General features: G+C 57.8%; 1 protein-coding gene across 5 annotated transcripts in view; it reads right to left on the bottom strand.

Moving 5' to 3' along the window:
- The window catches only part of DIP2C (disco interacting protein 2 homolog C), a 345,440-nt gene that overhangs the window by 166,124 nt on the left and 158,717 nt on the right, over positions 1 to 20,599 (bottom strand). For 3 of the 5 annotated variants that reach the window (XM_045072334.1, XM_045072331.1, XM_045072335.1), the window contains exons 2-4: positions 17,381 to 17,452; positions 15,701 to 15,868; positions 7,390 to 7,500 (exon numbers count right to left, since the gene is read on the bottom strand). In XM_045072334.1, the coding sequence (XP_044928269.1) occupies positions 7,390 to 7,500; positions 15,701 to 15,868; positions 17,381 to 17,452 (351 nt within the window). The remainder of the gene's footprint in view (positions 1 to 7,389; positions 7,501 to 15,700; positions 15,869 to 17,380; positions 17,453 to 20,599) is intronic. The other 2 variants (XM_045072332.1, XM_045072333.1) reach the window with 2 other exon arrangements.

The following is a 20,599-nucleotide window of genomic DNA, read 5'->3' as shown; positions in this document are numbered from 1 at the left end:
CGTAGAGATTACTGCCTATGTTCTCCTCTAGGATTCTGATGGATTCCTGTCTCACATTGAGGTCTTTTGTCCATTTTGAGTTTATCTTTGTGTACGGTGTAAGAGAATGGTCGAGTTTCATTCTTCTACTTATAGCTGTCCAGTTTTCCCAGCACCATTTATTGAAGAGACTGTCTTTTTTCCACTGTATACTTTTTCCTGTTTTGTCGAAGATTAATTGACCATAGAGTTGAGGGTCCATATCTGGGCTCTCTACTCTGTTCCACTGGTCTATGTGTCTGTTTTTATGCCAGTACCATGCTGTCTTGGTGATCACAGCTTTGTAGTAAAGCTTGAAATCAGGTAACGTGATGCCGCCACTTTTATTTTTGTTTTTCAACATTTCCTTAGCGATTCAGGGTCTCTTCTAATTCCATACAAATTTTAGGATTATTTGCTCTAGCTCTTTGAAAAATACCGGTGGAATTTTGATCAGAATGGCATTAAAAGTATAGATTGCTCTAGGCAGTATAGACATTTTAACAATGTTTATTCTTCCGATCCAAGAGCAGGGAATGGTCTTCCATCTTTTTGTGTCTTCTTCGATTTCGTTCATGAGTGTTCTGTAGTTCCTCGAATACAGATCCTTTACCTCTTTGGTTAGGTTTATTCCCAGGTATCTTATGGTTCTTGGTGCTATAATAAATGGAATCGATTCTCTAATTTCCCATTCCGTATTTTCATTGTTAGTGTATAAGAAAGCCATTGATTTCTGTACATTGACTTTGTATCCTGCCACGTTACTGAATTGTTGTATGAGTTCTAGTTTTTTGGGTGGAGTCTTTTGGGTTTTCCATATAAAGAATCATGTCACAGATAATCATATCAAAAAATGGGCAGAAGATATGAACAGACACTTCTCCAATGAAGACATACAAACGGCTATCAGACACATGAAAAAATGTTCATCATCACTAGCCATCAGGGAGATTCAAATTAAAACCACACTGAGATACCACCTTACACCAGTTAGAATGGCCAAAATTAGCAAGACAGGAAACAACATGTGTTGGAGGGGATGTGGAGAAAGGGGAACCCTCTTACACTGTTGGTGGGAATGCAAGTTGGTGCAGCCACTTTGGAGAACAGTGTGGAGATTCCTCAAGAAATTAAATAGAACTTCCCTATGACCCTGCATTGCACTCCTGGGTATTTACCCCAAGGATACAGATGTCGTGAAAAGAAGGGCCGTATGTACCCCAGTGTTTATAGCAGCAATGGCCACGGTCGCCAAACTGTGGAAAGAACCAAGATGCCCTTCAACGGACGAATGGATAAGGAAGATGTGGTCCATATACACTATGGAGTATTATGCCTCCATCAGAAAGGATGAATACCCAACTTTTGTAGCAACATGGACGGGACTGGAAGAGATGATGCTGAGTGAAATCAGTCAAGCAGAGAGAGTCAATTATCATATGGTTTCACTTATTTGTGGAGCATAACAAATAGCATGGAGGACATGGGGAGATGGAGAGGAGAAGGGAGTTGGGGGAAATTGGAAGGGGAGGTGAACCATGAGAGACTATGGACTCTGAAAAACAATGAGGGTTTTGAAGGGGCGGGGGGTGGGAGGTCCGGGTACCAGGTGGTGGGTACTAGAGAGGGCACGGATTGCATGGAGCCCTGGGTGTGGTGCAAAAACAATGAATACTGTTACGCTGAAAAGAAATTTTAAAAAATGGGTGAAAGTGTTAAAAATCTTTTGTTTCTAGGACTCATGTTTTGATATTCACTGTATCAGCAGGTAGACGGACAAACTTCCAGAAACGCGAGACTTCGCCATCCCTGTGTGCACCTACCCTCTGAACGCAGCATCTCCACGACCGGCAGCCTTGCAGAGACCCACACACCTTCGCGAGAGGATGCGTGCGGACAGAGCAGATCATGTGTGTTATTCCACAGTCTGACCTCACAGACATCCCTGGAGGTCTCGGGGTCCCCCTGGGTCCCTGGAGCCTGTCTGAGTCGGCTGTCCAGGGTGGAGACTGGGCCCCGTCGCATTCTACCTGGAGGGAGGGGGCAGGCCCCGGGAAAGGCCACCACTGGTCCCATGACACAGACGGACCCGATGTCCTTTCTTTTTTTGTTTTTGTTTTTTTTAAGATTTTATTTATTTATTTATTTGACAGACAGAGCTCACAAGCAGGCAGAGAAAGAGGGAAGCAGGCTCCCTGCTGAGCAGAGAGCCCAATGCAGGACTCGATCCCAGGACCCTGAGATCATGACCTGAGCCGAAGGCAGTGGCTTAACCCACTGAGCCACCCAGGTGCTCCGATGTCCTTTCTGAAGCCATCTGCCATCTGCCCAAGAGACAAAACAACCTTTCTAAACATGTCACGACCCCATATGCTGCACGTTTATTTCAACTTTCTTCCTTGACATGGTTGGTCCTGGTAGGAACAGCAACGACACAGGTCTCAGTGTCATGTTCTAGGGCTTCTGGCTGGGGAGAAAGGGCCTGGAGAAACAGCTAGAATTTCTGCAAGTTCTAATTCGGACTTATCCAGTAAAAGTGAATAAGTGCCTAACACAGAGTTTGACGTTTTCTAGGTGCTCGCGAAATGCCTCTTCATTAATTCACTCTCCAAATCAAATGTAAGTTTCCAAATAAAGTTATTTAAAAGGGGAGAAGTACACACTATTACAAAGAATTCCAGTAGGACTTCATTACCGTGCAAGGCCATGGGTCTGGAAATGAAATGGAAAAGTATGGCCAAGAGAGATTAAATTTGAGGCTATATGGTTGATTGGATTGATTGCTAATTAGGGCAATTATCTAAGAGATAATAGAATTACTTCTCGGTTGATATAATTTGGTTACTGAAGCATCCAGAGTACTTTCTACTGCAAGCTGAGTGGTCTGCGGAGTGTGGAAACCGAAATCTCCACAACACTTTTCCTTTTGAGAGTCTGAAATCGCCCAGGCCGTCTCAGGGAGACAGCCCAGAAGATCCCCAACCCCTGCACACACCAATGGGCCACATGAGGTTGCCCAGCAGCCACACGACATGGTCAAGGAGGCCTGGTGGCCGTACGCCGGAAGGGAAAGTGACTCACAGCACATCAGAGGAGTGTGCACATCAAGGAGACTCAGGGCTGGCCTGTTTTCACAGCAGGAAACCGCAGAGACTCGAGGGGGAGACCCGCGAGGCTGATAACGACCCCAGGTCCTCACCAGTTCTCCTGGGGGGGGGCGCACAACACGAGGGGCACCCGTGCTGACCGCGGAAACCGAGCCCCAGCGAGGTTCGCGAGCACAGGCCGAGAGCGACTGCACAGGCTCCTCTCAGCCGTGAAGGAAGCAGTCGCTTCCGACTCCAGGTTGACAGCAGGACGAGCGGGACGAGCAGGACGAGGTCTTAGAAAGCACAACAGCCTGTACGGAGTAGCACTGTCACAGCATTCCCTACACAGTCCTGGCCAGCAGGACCTACGACAGGACCCTGAGTCCTACAGCAGAGCTGGCTTCCGTCGCCCAGGCAGCCGCATGGCCCGCGCACGCAGGCGGCACCACACACTCCCGCCCTCACAGCTACGCACACCGACTGGGCCTCCGTCCTGCTGCTGCTCCCTGGTGACCGGAGGTCAGATCTGAGTGACCCTGACTCACCTTCTCACTGTGCCTCGACCTCGGGTCCTTCCGACTCCCCTGCATGTGATCCGTGGCCACCAGGGCCTTCCCTGAACCCCCGCTACGCTCGTCTTGTGCCTTTGCCTCAGGTCTTCAGGCGGCACCTGTCGCCTTCAGGACAAAGTCCAAGTTCCTGGGCCCGGTACACCACAGACCTTAAAATCTGGCTCATCCTCCCTAATTTCTTGCTTTTCCCCAAATGTATTACGTTTCTTCACCTTCCTTCCTTCCAAAAATACTCACGAGGCAGGACTTCAGATGCTTGGGATACACGAACGGACAGAAAAACGTCCTGGCCTTTGCGGGCTCATGTTCTCACGGTGGACAGAGTGGGGGACAGAGAGGCGTACCAACGACGCCGGTGGAGAAAGACGGAAGGATGGACAGACAGATGACAGGCAGGCAGGACAAGGGGCGACGGGCAGTGTCGGGGCTGGCAGCTGCAACGGACTTCCAGGAGCCCGAGCACAGGCACAGGGGCTGCACGAGGCGACACCATGTCCCGCCCTTTAACCGGGTGGTCGGGGAGGCTCGTGCAAAAAGTGACCTTGAGCAGAGACCATAGACCAGCAATGTGTCCGTCCGAGGGAAGAAAGTTCTGGGCAGCGGGATCAGAGCATAAAGGCTCCCTCCGTAGCAATCAGGGGCTTGAGAAACACCCGGGAAACCGGTGCGGCTGCAGAAAGGGAACGACACGAAAGACAGGACCGTGGAGCGGTGGAAGCCAGACTTTGGGCACGGGAGGTGCGAACCTCACTCCGAGAGCAGCAGACGCTCTGGAAGACGAGCAGAGGCGCGTCGCCCACACACTGTGCGGGGTCACGCATCTGGCTCTCCCTCGGGGCCGTGAGCTCCTTCACCCAGAGCAGGCAGAGCACCGAGCTCATCCCCAGGCTGGGGCTTCTTAGAGGAAAGTCAGACCCCAAGTGCCGCAGGTCTCCCCGGGGATGCTACCTGAGCAAACACATTCCGAAGTAGGGCCCCGAGCGGGCTGGACGGAGACAGGTGTGGTTTCCTTCAGGCCGTGCGGAAGGTTCTGGCCCCACCTTCACCACCACCCTCCCCCACACTTCCCGTGCACGGCTACTCCACTCCCCACGATGGGCGGCAGCCTGTAGGGGCAGAAGGAAGTGCTCCTGAGGCCGAGACAGCCCCGTTTCCTACTCTGCTAACCCTCTGAGATGTTTGCTCGGAAACACCGACGGAGAGGCAGCGGCACCTGGCATGTCTCCTGAAACAGCGGGGAGGGTTTGGAGAGCACACCTCAGCCACGCCGGGGGCATCAGGGCTGACCAGCGGGGAGGGTTTGGAGAGCCCACCTCAGCCACGCTGGGGGCATCAGGGCTGACCAGCGGGGAGGGTTTGGAGAGCACACCTCAGCCACGCCGGGGGCATCAGGGCTGACCAGCGGGGAGGGTTTGGAGAGCCCACCTCAGCCACGCCGGGGGCATCAGGGCTGACCAGCGGGGAGGGTTTGGAGAGCACACCTCAGCCACGCTGGGGGCATCAGGGCTGACCAGCCCCGCCCCTCGTGGTTAGGAAAGACGTAATGGAGGAAACAGACCGTGCGTGCTCTTAAGTTCCATCTAAATTTGTAAAAAATTTAACACAGAAAGCTGGAGCTTAGAACAAGACACAAGTTACACCCTTGTATGTGGTAAGAAATAACAGAGACGGACAGAGCCAGGGTCCCTGAGGTCTGGATGAGGCCCCCACTGTCTCACCAACAATCCCACACTGCCCCGAACCAGCTTCTCACCTGTAATGGAAGACAGGACACCTGACTGGTCTCCGCGAGAACGGGAGATATGATGGTAGCCACGTGTCCACGTGTGTGTTGCGATGTCTCACGCAGCTGCACGTACCTGCACATCTGCATACAGTTGTGTGTATCTCCACGTGTGCAAGTCTACCTGTGTGTGTCCATGTGTGTCCGCATGTGTGTCTACACGTGTGTCTGCACGTCTACGTATCTAGGTCACACCTGTGTCTACATGTTTGTGTCTAAATGTGTGTTTCCGTGCACTGACATGTCTCTGGGTCTACGTGTGCCTGTGTGCCTGTGTACATGCGTCTGTGTACCCACATGCGTGTGCACATACATGTGTGCTCTGCAGGTGGTGTGTCCACGGGCTTGTGTACACTTATGCATCTGTGCACCCGTGTCTACTGTCCGTCCGTGTGTGCCTCCACCACACAGGCCTATGAGTGCACGGACATGTGGCTACACACGTGTCTCCCACATACGTGACTGTGCCACTGGCATGTGGCTGTGCCCGTGTGTCTCCCGTGTGTGCGACTCTGCCCGTCCCCGTGTGTCAGCACTTGTGTCTGCTGCACGTGCGCACTCCAACACTAGCACGGTCGTGTCCGGACAAGGTCGTGTCCAGAGCGAGGTAACAAGCATCTCACGGTGAGCCGACAGCACCTGCGCACACCTCCCCCGCCTGTGTGAAAGAGGCCTCTGAGACCCCTGACCCACGGGGCATCCTGACCCATGCTGGGCGTTCCAACGTCTTGGAAACAGAAGGTGGAGTGGGGGACAAGCTCCTGCTTCACCCTGTCCCCACAGTGTCCCCACACTGAGGCGTCTGGGCACAGGGGTGGGAGGGCCAAGGGGCAGCCCTCGGCCTCCACTGCCTTTCCAGCCACTCTCACCCCCCAGATGACAACCCCGTGCTGTAAGGTCGGCCCTGCCCCTTCCTCCCTCCCAGGAAGGAGCCAGCCAGGAAGTCAGGCAGAGGCTCCTTGCCTTGTCACCCGGCTAACGGAAGGAGCCCGGATACAGAACCAAGAGCACGGTCGACCCTCCAGCCCCGGTGTGCGCTGCCCGAGCTGCCGCATCCCACAGCCCCCGCTTCCTGTTCCGCAGCATCAAGGAGCAGTACGCACCCCGTGTGCAGTAAAAGCCAAGCGGGACAGGACTTGCGAGAGCGCTTGCAAAATACAGAGTAGGAGCGTCATCTTCTGTCGTCGGGAGCAAACCCCTCCACCCCGAACGGAGGTCCCAGCAGCAACACTTACTGATCATTTACCTTAAAAGCCGTAGTCTAGTCAGGGAAGCAGGAAAAGCAACTTTAATGCAGATGCTGGGGAAAAAATCTCTCAAAACGTCATTAAAATATTAATCGTCACACAAGCTTTCTGACGAGAGAAATTAATGGGACACAATTAATGACCGAAATCTAAGCCAGCCCAAGCCCGGTGACGGCTGCAGCGGAACGGAGATACCAAGACGGCGTCCCCGCACGCGGCACCGTAAGACACAAAGGAAATAGAACACAGGAAAGTGCGGATTTCCTTTTTTGAAAACTACTTGGAAAACAGAAATCCTGGGGATAAAAGAAAAGGAAAAAGATTATACTCACAGCCAAGAAAAGACAAAGTGAAACCACATGCTGAGTAGTAACACCTAAAAAAACCCCAAATTTGGCTCATGAGAGATTACTGTTCAGTTGTTGTGAAATTCTAAACAGCAGACGTTATCTTGAAAAATGTGAAAAGAGCTACTGTTTATTGCGTTCTAACGTGTACCCTGGGGGGGTGTTTGTCTGGGAAGCAGATGTCATCACCTGTGACCACACAGCCGGCCCGAGGCCACCGAAACGCACGCCGCCCCCGACTCGCCCCGCGGGACATGCACCCGCCCGTCCCCTTCACCATCCCCGTCAGCATCACAGACCGGGGAACGGTGACCACACGCCCCGGTGCCTTACCTGACCGGTAGCGCTCATCGCGTGACCCTGAGGACCTCCGGCGGTGGTAGCGCGTGGAAGGAGCAGGAGTGACGGGAGCCCGGCGCTCGGGAGGCAACGCCTGATCCACCCCTGGGGGAAGGGAAACGGCAGAGTGAGGTAAGGCTCCACCCGGCGGCCCGAGTCCCTCCGTTTGGTAAAATCACTTGGTAGAACGGCGCAGCAGGTCAGGCACGTCCTGGACACGGAGCAGTTAAGGGAGAAGGGTTGGGTCAGGGGAAGGCTCGACTCGCGCCCTGACACGGCAGCCCGTACAGACCCCGCACCGCTCCCTGCCCGCACAGGCCTGCGCGGAGGGGAAAGCGGAGCCCACGGCCCCGAGCTACGGTCTTCTCCACACGGCAAACGCGCAGAAGGTGATGCTCGTTCTTGAAGAGATCCAATGACACTCATCAGGAAGGTGACCTTTATAACACACCCCACAGGACAGCTTAACGGTCCGACTCTGGGAACCAGGACTGTGCGGTCACCTCTGCTCGCTCAGTGTCTAACTCGGAAACCCGCTCCCTCTGATGCGAAGGGACCGGGAAGTCTCCATTTCCTTACGGTTGTGACGTGTCACCCGACGGGATACGTGGCCAATGACAGCTGCTCTGACAGGTCTTAGTTAAGAGCGGACCCAGGTCTGGCGACGACGATTCGGTGGCGCGTGGGACCACGAGCAGCGAGGACGGCGTAGCCATGTGACTCAGAAGGTGCGGCCGGAGCGGTCTGCTGGTGCCGACTCAGGAGTGCGGAGCTGCGGAGCACGGGGCACCCAGCAGTAACTGCTGCGTCTTCAGAATGGACGGCCACACCTGGCAGAGGAGGTCACCAGTGGTCGCATTTTAACCGAAACGTTTCGTCTGTTTCCGCCATGGCCCCACGAGGGCCGTTTCCAGGAGCGCTGTGACAGTTCCTCGTGCTGCTGGCGGCTGCACACACTCCTTCCTTGAAGCAGGCTCCACGCTCAGCGCGAGGCCCGAACTCACGACCCCGAGACCAACAGTCTCACGCTGCACCGACAGACCCAGGCAGGCGCCCTGTGGAACCCCCGCGCCTGCTGGCACGTTTGTGGCCCGTGACGGGGTAGGTTTCCTGGTAGGTTACCCGGTTCCCTGCACCAGAACCGTGCTGCCGACACGCGTCCCTGAACGTCCTGATGACACAGCTGCCAGACCTCGTCCAGCTAGAGTCTGCAGGTGACCTTTAAAACCACTCTTTCCTCTGACGCACAGAATTCATGAACCGAGGAGTACTATTAAGTCAAAGAAAAGTGTCCTCATTCGGTACTTACAGTCGTGTTTACAAACAAGAGCTTACGATCCCTCTGAACAGCCGTGTGAGACAACACACGGCCCCTCCCAAGAGCGCACCGTGCCCAGCCGTTGGCAGGATCACGAGTCGGCAGCGAAGCCCCTCCTAGCTGACTTTTCCTCTACTCCTGGGGGAGTATTTGCATCTTTGGGCTCCACCGTCGTGGTTTTCAACGGACCTCTCACTAGTTCCTTCAGAATATCCCAACAGAAGTGAAAACCCTTCCCAGCCCTCTCTCCCCGGGGCCGTCCCTGACAACGTGGGGACAGTCTTGTAGCTCATTATTCCGTTTCCCTGAAGACCCTCCCCGTGGACCCCTCCTGCTCTAATCCGGGCCGGCAGGCCCAGACCTGCTGCACGCCCCCCCACCACGGCACCCCTTCCTCCTAGAACTGGTGTTCGCCCAGACGTCTAAGCAGAATTACATGGAAATCTGAAATTTTAAGAATTTGTAATAATCAATTTATTTGAAAGTTACGTGCATTCATTGCTTCTCACGTCAATCGCTCCGATGGTGTACTGTGCGTGAACAATCTGTCTCCCCTCTGTCGACTGCCACAGCGGTTACGTTACTCCCAGCGAGGAGCCGTGAGCCGGCGGCTTCCTCCTCTGGGGGTTATCACAGACCCATCTCCGGCAGCAGATCTTTGACCCGAGCCGCCCACGTCCGGAGGAGGAGACCCCGTGTCCTGGCTTGTGAGTCAACACAGGGGCGTCCGTCACTGGCGGCTGCGGCTGTTCTCCATCTCCGGGCACATGCTCAGACTGTGCCTCGCACCCCACACTGGAGGTGCTCAGGTCCATTTTTCCAGAGAACAAACATTTCTGGGGGAGGGAGGGGGACCGGGCTCACCCGCTTCCTGGGTGCCAACCCTCATCGTCTCCCCGATGAGACCAGCTGCCCATGAGACCAGCACCGTCTGCTACCCTGGGCAGCCCCATCCTCGACCCCACATGGCACTAAAACCCGTCCGTTTCTCCCCCTTGTCCGTCCCGTGGATTTACCCTCCGTCCGTGCGCAGGTATCTCCGTGCGTTCCGCTCCGCATGCACGTTCAAGCTGCCAAGAGTGCCGGACTCTCCCCCACAGCCAAGTCCGTGGGCCTCTCACAGACCGGAGAGTCAAACACAGCCCCCAGAATTCCCTTAACCTTCTCCCCGCCGGGGGCCCCGGCCGGCCACACACTTCCAGCGACCGCAGGCCCCGTGCACAGGCCAGGGCCTCCCACACCAGTCCGCAGCCGATTCCATATGCAAACACGGACGTCCATGTCCACAGGCTGAAGCGCACGGCTCACAGCACAAGGTTTGAGAGAAACGAGTTAACTAGCAAAAGGAGAATAGCTTCACCAGCTCCCCGGCAACAGGGCGTTCTAAAGAAGTAAAACATGGGTGTGCACACCTCCATCAGTAATTCACGGTGAACGCAATCTGCAGCGGCTTCAAGCATGTTCCGACAAGGAAAAGCCATCTGTCCAACGCGCAACCCCTCCAGATAGGAATTTCCCGCCTGTCCACACTGGGGGCCTGAGGCCGTGCGCAGAGGGGTCTCTCCTGTCGCGTGTGAGGCAGCACGAGAACCCGAATCAGTACAGGAACACACCGAGCTCCGGACGCTCCTGCCACAACCAAGAGCCCATCTTGGGACCACCGGAGCGTGGCCGCAGCACGTGGGGACCGGCTCGGAGCAAGGACACTGGAAGGTGAGGGTCTCGAGGGAGCTCGGGAAACCTCCAAAAACACAGAAAGCCAGCGGGCCAAGATTAATCCTTCTTAGGCAACAACGTGGCAGGGATGGAGAGCAGCTGTGTCCCTCGCTTACGAAGCACTGTGCGGCAGACAGCGACCCAGCCTCGGGTCCCACATGAATCGAGGGACAGAGCACCAGGGACCGTGCTCCGGAGCCGTCGGTCACCCTGAGCCTCGGTTTCCCATCGTGCGCAGCTCTGCCAGGCTACACAGCCCCGGAATGCTCACAGGTGGCGGCCCCTTCCCTCAAGACGGGCACCCCCCCCACCAGGGCTTGCCGGTGCGCTGGGAGCCCCGTCCTCAGGGTGGAGAGGTCGCGGGCTGCTGGGCTCCATGTGCTAGTGCAGTGACCACTCTCATGGACAAACCTGACTGGTCCCTTGAAGAGAAGCGGCCTCGTGATCTCACCGCCAAACAACACGTGCCCCGGTGACCTTCTCAGGACAGATGCTGCCCAGGGAGGAGATCAGGGCAGCAGACGGCTGTGAGGTCAGCAGACAGCGACACGTCCCTCGGATTCTTACTCAGGAGGCAGCCAGTCAGGAGCAGGGACGTCTGTGTGCTCGCCTCCCCCGCAGCAGTGCTGCCTCTGGCCACAGGGGGTCTCGGGGGCTCCTGAACAAACACTGGGGTCTTTCCGGCATGAGCAGGGCCCTGTGAGGCTCCCGCCAGGCATCCGTACAAACATGACCTTCCAGGAGGCTTCTGTTTCCCTCGAGAACCCCGAAGGGGCTTGGGAAGAAGGAACCCAGGAGTCCAAGAGGAAAGAGGAAGGAAGCCAGGCAGGGGATGGTGACCCAGCCGGGGACCCCAGCGCTCTGCCAGCAACGACCTCAGACCCCCGCACACGGGTCCATCCCAGTTTCTTCCAACACACGACGAAGAAAGAGCTCCGCAAAGGAAATCCCTCACAGCGCAGAGCTGTCCCCTGCGCAACCTGCCGACTCCAGGACCAGACGTGGAAACCACGGCGAATCTCACGCTCACGAGGAACGTGGTCCTGGGGCTCTGCGGCCTGGACATGCCACGTGCTTCAGGCCAGGAGACCTGCCGTGCAGACCACCCTCGCTCACTCAGGAAGTCAAATGTTCGAGGAAATATCAAGACTCCAATTCAGACAGCAAGGGAGAGAGAAAGTAGTCGCTTTCCACGTATTTTCAAAGGAAACTGCGAAGGATTTTGGAAGATGACTTCCACAAAAATGCATCTGGAATTCAAAACCAGAGACTTTGATCCGAATTCTGGTCTTACTCTTAGCCCGTGTGGAACTGAGCACATCTCCCAGCTTCCACACAGGCTGGGGAGCAGACGCGGACACGGTCACGAGCGAGTAGCGTCCCCGGGCCCTGGCTGGAACCTCTCGGTCCTGCGTCCTCGCCTTCAGCGCCCGTGGAGCCCGGGGCCCAGCGGGGCTCACAGCATCTCTAGGCCCCCACACACGTGGTCCTGCCTCAGGAGCCTGGGGAAACCGCGGAGGGCTTTTCTGTGATTCCGGTCTGCACAGAAACGATGTCTGAACTGTCCCCCGCTCTTCTGGTACTGGACGGACTCTCAGGGCAGCACCTCCTTCCGCAGTCAGTGCCGTCAAGCCTCCGCAGAAGACACGCAGCACACCGTGTGCACACGGACGGGGAACCTGCCGCGTCTGCTTTGTACGGACTCGGGTCAGAACGCGCACAGACAGAAATCCTCTTCCCGCCACAGTGGCCCCGACCGTCAGCCCGACTCCTGCCTCTGCCTCTCACGACCGAAGGCCTCGCCAAAATCTGCACACAACCGCTAACCATATTCCTGTCAACACATTTTAGTTTATGAGGGACTCATTCTGTGGAAAAGTGCAGAAGATCTGGAACTTTGGGGAGCTCGACGTGCACTCAGCACTCACTCTTTGGTCCCCGAGGAACAGAAGCTCAGAGGGAAAGCACGCACGAGGTCAGGAGCAGGGTCGCAGACGCCTGCGGGTTTCAGATACTCACACGAGCCTGCTCCAAAGCGGACGACTTCCTCGCTGCCCAGGCGGACACCCGGGTCCCGCTCCCAGCTCTGCTCACGTGGCAGAAGCTGACAGGGGACACGGCTTCGTGTCCTCACCCTCCCCGTCGTCACCAGCCTCGGGGAGCGGCAGCCCGGCCCGCAGGGCACCACTGGGAATAACCGGAAATCCATGTGACCGAGACCACAGCAGCGTGTGCAGAAACCGGAGTCCGGCAACAGCAGCAGCGGACTGTGCACTGAGATCATGACCGTGGGGCTCACCCAGGACCCGGGTCGCCCCCCCAGCCGAGGGGGGCTCAGTTCCTACAGCAAGTCCACCTGGAAAGGATTCATGCCGAGTCACACACCAGAAACCTGATTCAAAGACCCATTTTCTCTTCGGGGGTTTATGCACCTGACACCCTGTCGTCAGGAGCAGACCGCACGACGGGACCCCCTGCGGACGCGGTCCCCAGGTAGGCTGCTGTCCCTCCAGCCCTAGCCGGGATGGGCTCATGGGGCTTCCAGGCCTGGGGCTCTGCTCTAGGGGACCCTAACTCCTGCTGCGGAGTGAAGACGCGGACCCGGCTTGCAACGGGCACCGGAGGGGCAGAGGCCTGGCCCGTGGCAGCTCGGCAGACCCAGGCCCCCGCACGCTTTCTTCTCGGAGGCCCAGAAGCACCTGCCCGCAGTCTGCATCCTTCAGGCCAGATGAGGAAGGGCCTCATCTTCCGTGGGACCAGAGCAGAGCGGCACGCAAACACGCTGCCTCGGGCCTCAGCGGGGCTGGCTCCGGGTGCTTCCAGCCCCCAGAGCCCAAGCTCCAGCACCCGCTGGACACGCTGGTCGGGAGGACACGGGCAGAGGCCTACCTGCCACCAGCAGGGCTGTGACAGGGCCACAGACAGCAACTGGCCCATCCTTCAACAGATCTCTGAAAGCACCGACATCCTCGGGGCGAGCTGGGCACGGAGCCGTCAGAGCTCACCCACCGTCCGGTGCAGCTGCGCGACCGTGGCGGGAGTAGAGGCTCGTGTGGGGCGGGACCAGAGGGCCTGTCCTAACCCCAGGCATCCCTGCAGAAGGGACCCGGGAACCGGGCTCTGGACGATGCACAGGGGCAGGCAGAGGGCACAGGCGGATGCAGAAGGCCGCCCCACCACGGGCGTGGGGCCCTCCCGCAGCAGGCAGGTCCGCGGAGCTGAGGAGGGGCCGGGCGTGCCGTGTGCAAAGTCCTTCTGATGCGGCTCAGCTGGGCTCTGGTGGGGCCGGCCGCCTCCCTGAGCAGAAGCAAACGTGGCCACTCCACCCTGACCAGGAGAGGCCTGTCCGCCGAGGAGGCCGGTCCCCAGGGAGGAGGAGGAAGCGCAGACTCGTCCTCCAGTCTCGTGACTGTGATCCGCGATTCCCGGAACGTTGTCGGGAAAGCAAGTAGGCGCAGCTGGGCTCCAGGGGGACCACTGTCCACGGAGAAACGCCACGCGGTCGAGGGGACAGGCTCTTCTGACATACGCGCTGTGGGACAGGGACTCTGGCGCAGGGAAGTCTCGCCATCTGGGTAATGGCGGAATGTGACCACACGGCCTCGTCCCGGGAGCCACGGACACCCAGTTGTGGAAGCCAACGCGGGCGCAGGTGTGCCCGCAGAGACTGGTGGCGGTGGGTCTGCGTTCTGTCCTTAAAGTTGTATCAGGCTGGAGATTGACAGACTCCGCAGACAGGGACCAGGACAACGAATCAGTCTTAAGTACTATTTCCTCCTCGAAAATGATTGTTAGTGTGTTTTCCTGACGTCTTTTCTTTCTCCCAGAACAGTTTTTTCCTCGAGATTCAGGGATGCACTCAACACCACGCTCCACAAAGACAGCCTGTCTTCGGGGGCACCTGGTACCTCCGGGCGTCCAGAGAGGGAAACCAGGAGGCAGACGCTTCCAGAGCACGTCCGCTGGGACGGGCTAACGTGCGGGACTCCGACCCGAGTGCTCACATGCTCCTACAAGCCTCTCCAATTCAGAACTGTGTGTCCCAAACGACATCTTAGAAATGGTTTTAGAATACCTCCTAGGAGGGTTCCTCTTTTCTCTGACAGATAAAAATAATGTGAAAAAAAGGTTCACAAAACACAACGGCCTTACAAGAACGCGCTCATCGGGGTGAGGAAACTGGCCAAACAGACGCTTCTCCTGAGATCCTGTCCCCAGAGCGTCGCGTCTCCGACTGAGCACGTCGGGAAAGCCCGGCCGCCACGCCCCTGGCTCTCAGGCTGCCTCCCCGAGCTCTACAGAGTGAATGACGGTCCGCACACTCTCTCAGAAACAACGACTCGCCATGAACACCACCAAACGGGCTGGGAATCTGCTGTCCTGAGCCTTGAACCACGGGGAACCTGTCTTCCCTTCCTGGGGTGCTGGGCCGGGACCAAGGACCCCAGAGCAGCGTCCCCACGCAGACCGTCTCCTCCTCGCCTGGCAGTCAGGTGCGGGGGGCGGGGGCTCCCTTGAACTGCGAAGCAGACCCCACAGCGAGCGCCTGAGTGCACAGCTCTCACCCACCCGCCCCCGGTCGGCCAGCTGGGCCCAGAAGACGAGCGGGAGCCCCAGCGCAGCGCCTTCGAGACTGAAGCCAACACAACTGTCCACTTAGCTCTTTATTTCTTCAGGATTTTCAAATAATGGCCTTCATGTGGGATAAAACCCTACAGATAAACTTAAAGCAAACCAATGCTCATTTTCTTGTTCTACTAAAAGAGGCACTGAACTCATTTTTTGAGCTTCTTATATTCAAAACACGACCACAAAAGTCCCTGTGGCCTCTGAGCAGGCTCGTGGCCTCTGAGAACACACTCTCCGACCTCTGGCTCAATTTCCCTCTTTCCCTTTGGAAACGAGATCCCTAACCCAAGACTCCCTCGCCGACCCGGACGCCCGGGGTAGCAGAAGACCTGTCCGGGCCACAGGATGATAGGATCTGCCGCCTTCTAGGTGTTTCTAAGCGGTGTTCCAGCGGGGAGAACAGGGTGGTAAGACACGGCATCACGCCCTCAGAGAGGAGACTCAGAACGGGGCCCGAGGCCGTGCGACAGCTGGGGCGCGGGGGCTGGAACCCGCCCAGAGACCCAGGGCGGCATGTCCTCAGGGAGCAGCAGGAGCCCGTGGGGGGCCGGGGCTCACCGCGAACCCCTCCTGCGCCGGCCCCTGCCCACACGGGGTTGGCGGCCCTATCCTGCGGGGCCTCTCTCCGGGGAGGACGCTCACCGAAGCGAAAGTAAAACAGCGGCCGGTTCCCCGCGGTGCTGGCCACCCGCTCTCGGCCCGCGGCTTCTCGGACGTCGCACACCCCGATGTTGCCGGAGCGCGGTGCTCTTCCCGGGGCGCCTTCGCCGTGCTGCAGCCTGCAGCGGACCACGGCAGCTCCGTTCGCTGCTGTAACAAGTTGAGAAAGACTAATTAATGCAAACTTGCGTTTTTTAAAAATTTGTTACAGCACTGAGCAGAGCTGCCGCCCCATGCAGAACAGCACAACGGACCGCGCGACATGGGCCACCCTCCACGCCCCACTGCACGGTCAGCCTCGGCCTCCACACCGCCCGCGGACCCACTTCTGTCCCCCCGGGGTGGGTGAGTCAGAGACACTCAGAGCCCACGAGGTCGAGAGTCCCCATGCGCCCCGGCAGTCCCGGTCAGAGATGCGGCGGCACCCCTGCCGGGAGGAGTTCCCCGCCCAGCCTCGGAGATGCCGTGAGCCTGGCGGTCCTGTCAGCAGACCACCAGGTCCTTTGCCCACGTCTGCTCCAAAAGCCTTCCACGCGCAGCCGTCAGCCCGCCGTGCAGCGGACTCGCTCTCTTCCACTGAACGGCACAGAGCTCCCCCTTCCTGAAGCAAGACAGCAGGAAAACCCAGCCACGGGGTAGCAGGCCAACACGACACGTCCACCTCCACCTCCACCTTCTCAAGCATCAGGCAAAGCAAGGAAAATACACAAAATCAAAACAAAACCACAAGCACAACAGAGAGCCCACCCGCCAAGTCAGGTCCCTGGAGTGCACACTGGGGGAAGCACCCCCTCCCCGTGCTAACGGGACACGAGCAGGGGCCAGGGGAGTCGGGGGTCCCAGGAGGGAGAGGGACAGAGTGCGTCTGTGCGCCGTGTGCACCTGCAGACCTAAGCCTACCAGAAGCGCTTGCAACAGGTCATGTCAACGGTGGGAACTACAGGGGTCCTTCAGGTGCTGCCCTTTCTCATTGAGGACCTGGGTCAGATTTGTCACTCCTAAAACCTAGCAGGTGCTCAAGGTCACCTCCAACGGAACTACGCTTCAGTCAGAACTGAAGGGCCAGAACCCCAGCCTGGGAGCGTGTTCCTTTTCCCGAAACGTGCAGAATGTCGGTCATGTGCACAGACATTCTACGAACCCGCACCCAGGGAACACTCGAACGAGACGGACTTTGTACTTCGGGAAGAACGCGCGGCGTCTTACAACCGCACTTCAGAACACGGCCCGCCTGTCCCGAGTCACAGCCCACGCGGGACGCTCTGCCGTCGAGACCTGCCCCCTCCGGACGGCAGCCAAAACTTCGGTAATTTAAACTATGGTCAATGGCAATGATTTTTAATTCACTAAACCAGAAGTCACGTTTACATTATAAATGCTCCCACAATTTTTGTTCAGAATCAGCATTTTAAAGTAATCCATGGATTCTTGCCAGATGAAAGACCCATTATATTTATTTGCACAATTCCAGGAGAGTCCTCCGGGCCTCCCGTGTCCACGAGACACACGCGCTCACAGGGGAGGCTGGCGTGCCAGCGCCACGTCCGAAGTGTGACCTTCGTGCAGGCTGGGCGTGAGAAAGGATCTGCACTCGGGTGTCACTTGCGTGTTACACTTAAGTCTTAAAATTAGAGGCTTTATATACGCAGGGAGGGTACGTACTCGGAGGCTGGGGCAGGTAGGCTCCAATGAGTTTCGACCTCTTCTTCTCATATCCCTTTTGGGTGATGTCACCTGGAAGACACGGAAAGAGACACTCAGAATGGGCTCAGGGACGAGTGGGTCGCTCACCGGACTCTAAGACGCCGCAAGTTAAGTCTTTTGGGTCATCTGTTTGCCTTTTAATCACGATTTAAAGAAGAAAGCACCTGTCGTTGCCCCGGGCCCTCCCCGGCCCTCAAGTAGTCACGTGAGTTGCGTAAGAACCGTCGTTGGCTGCTGCTCGCCCCGGCCCTCCCTGCGAGGTCTCCGCTCTCAGAGGACCCAGAATTCGAGGCTGCGCCCTCACTCACAGCAGCCGAGCAGGAAGCATTCCGGTCTGCGTGGCTCGCCTGAGCTCAGCCAACAAGGGACACCACAGGCATCGACGCAGGGGACGGTCACCCAGACCGCTGCCGGTCAGCGCCCTCCCTCACTGACCAACCCAGCCGGTCAGGCCCCAGGACACCACATTGCTTGGGGTGCATGAAAGTGACTCAGAGCACACGCAACGGGAAACACAACAGGGCAGAGACCGCGCGACCTACGGAAACCCACGGTAGGTGAGGAAGGTGCTTATCTTCCAGCAGAAACTGAGAGGTGAAAGCCAGAGGTTCTGGCGCAGAAGAGCGAGATAGCATGCTGACGTCCTCCCCAGCGCTGGGGAGCGGACACAGCAGCCCACGGGACCCACGACAGCCTTCCTGACTGTGCGTGCAAAGACACACCAGATCCTGGCTGTGCCCTTGAGTGTTCTGGAATGTTTTTTCCCCAATATTCTGATCAAACCATCATTCCCGAAAGAGCTGAACACCCACGTGCTAGTAACAGTAGAGCGGATCGGTGAGCGAGCTTTTTCTCATGTCACATGCTCCCTAAATCTAATGTCACACGCTCCCTAAATCTGAGCGAACCATACAGCACACAGAGTGTCCGCGGACTGACCCGACAATCTCACGGCCCCACTGTGCCTTCGTGTGCACCCCATGAAACACACGCCTCGTTTTAAACAATGAAGGTCTGTGCAAAGTGGTTCCCGCTATCAACCGGCCAGCATTTCTGAGGCCATGGTAGGTCCGCGGGTCACCGTCGGCAAGGATGCTCCCGGCACAGCGCTCAGCTGTACGCGCACCACGGCTGTGCCCACACCCACCGTCGGCGCCGAGGCTCTCCGCTGCTTTTGGAAACGCTCTATCCAATCCCCCGTTTTATTTACTTATTTTTAAAGATCTTATTTACTTCTTTGAGAGAGAGAGAAAGTGCACACACAAGCAGGGGGAGCAGCAGAGGCAGAGGAGGAAGCAGACTCCCCACTGAGCAGGGAGCCCGACGCGGGACTCGATCCCAGGACCCTGAGATCATGACCTGAGCCGAAGGCAGACGCTTCACCCCCCAGGTGCCCCCCAAGTCCCTGTTTTAAAAGGATGTCTGAAACCTCAACAACCCGAACCCACGTGCACGTCCACATCTGGAGCAGGCCTGCATCTCACCGGGGAAAGGGAGTGAGCGAGCGCATTAGGACGCCGGCTGAGAAGGTCCGTCCGGGTCACACCCAGCACTACCCGCCTCCTGACACGTTAAAGACCAAGCACTGCAGAGGAAACAGCTAAGACCAATCAGCAGAAGCGCCTCAGGACGTGGGGCTGAGGTAGGACCGTGCGGGGCGTGGGTCGGGGTCAGAAGCACACAGGCCCCCCAGGCTGCTTCAGGTCAGCCCACCTGCGTGCAGGGGATGGTGAGCTCCCAGGCCTGCTCCCAGACAGGCAGGAACTCTGCTCCTCAAGGACAAGGCGGTGCACACCCGAGGCTTCTCCCAGCCCCAGCAGCCCTGAGAAGCAGCTGCCGGCAGGCTCCCTGCGGGTTCCCCGCCCCGAGCACGCGTGCTGCCCCCACCGCTCTCTGAGCACAGCGCCGGCGAGGAAGCCAGTTCATTTCCGTCTCCCTCATCCTCCACGGCGCAGGGCAGCACTTCCCCAGTCCAGAGCCCGTCGGCTCCCAGCGAGGGAAAGGCTGTGACACTGGGGATGGGAAGCGGAAGACGCAACCGAGGGCCACAGCGGTCCCGGCTGCCCCTGAGCACGAGGCAGACACCTGCGGTTTGCCCGCCCTGCCAGCCCCTCCCCGGCTCTTCCCCAGCCTCCCAGCAGCTCGAGGCCCGAGTCCCAGCCTGGGTAAGCCGGCACCTTTCACGTTTGCTCTGCACCCAAACTTCAGCTCACATTTAGGAAGGTCTCAGATGGGGACACCTGGGTGGCTCAGTGGGTTAAGCCTCTGCCTTCAGCTCAGGTCATGATCCCAGGGTCCTGGGATCGAGCCCCGCGTCGGGCTCCCTGCTCAGCGGAAAGCCTTGTCCATCTCCCACTCCCCCTGCTTGTGTTCCCTCTCTCTCTAACAAATAAAATCTTTAAAAAAAAGAAAAACGTCTCAAAGGAACATGTAAGTATGGGGGGAAGCGATCCTTAATTTTTGGCACGGGACAACCTCAAAGAAAACTCAGTTTACTGTCTTACTTGAGGAAGTTCCAATTATCGAGACCTTAGACCTCAGGAAAGCAGGACTTTTCCTACTGAAACCAGGACTGTGCGTGGAATTGGAAGAGGTCAGAGTTGGCCTCGCATGGGCACATCCGCACAGGTCCCTGACCCCACACGGCCCCCAAACCTGCACAGGTTCCCAACCCCACACAGGTTCCTGCCCCCCACAGGTCCCTGACCCCACACGGCCCCTGATCCCACACAGGGCCTCAACCCCACATGGGTCCCTGACCCCGCACTGATCCCTGACCCAGCTCAACCCCTGACCCCACATAGGTCCCTGACCCTGAACAGCCCCCCAACCCCACTCGGGTCACCGACCCCGCACAGCCCCTGATCCTTTATGGTCCCGGACCCTGCTCAGCCCCTGACTCCACACGGCCCCCAACCCCGCACCGTCCCCAACCCCACACAGGTCCCTGACCATGCACCATCCCCAACCCCACACGGGTCCTCAACACTGCACAGCTCCCAACCCCCCATGATACCCAACCCCACACAGGTCCCTGACACCACACAGGTTTCCAATGCCCAAGGCCCCCAACTGCGCACTGTTTCCGACCCCACACAGGTCCCCAACACCGCATAGGCCCCGACCCCGCATACCCCCCGATCCCACGTAGCCCGACCCCACGCAGAAACGTGGGTG

Source organism: Mustela putorius, unplaced genomic scaffold (assembly GCF_011764305.1).
Source record: "Mustela putorius furo isolate JIRA1106 unplaced genomic scaffold, ASM1176430v1.1 tig00004033_pilon_pilon_pilon, whole genome shotgun sequence".
Taxonomy (NCBI): domain Eukaryota; kingdom Metazoa; phylum Chordata; class Mammalia; order Carnivora; family Mustelidae; genus Mustela; species Mustela putorius.
The sequence above is the reverse complement of the archived record's forward strand: the minus strand, read 5'-3'. Positions and strand labels throughout refer to the sequence as shown.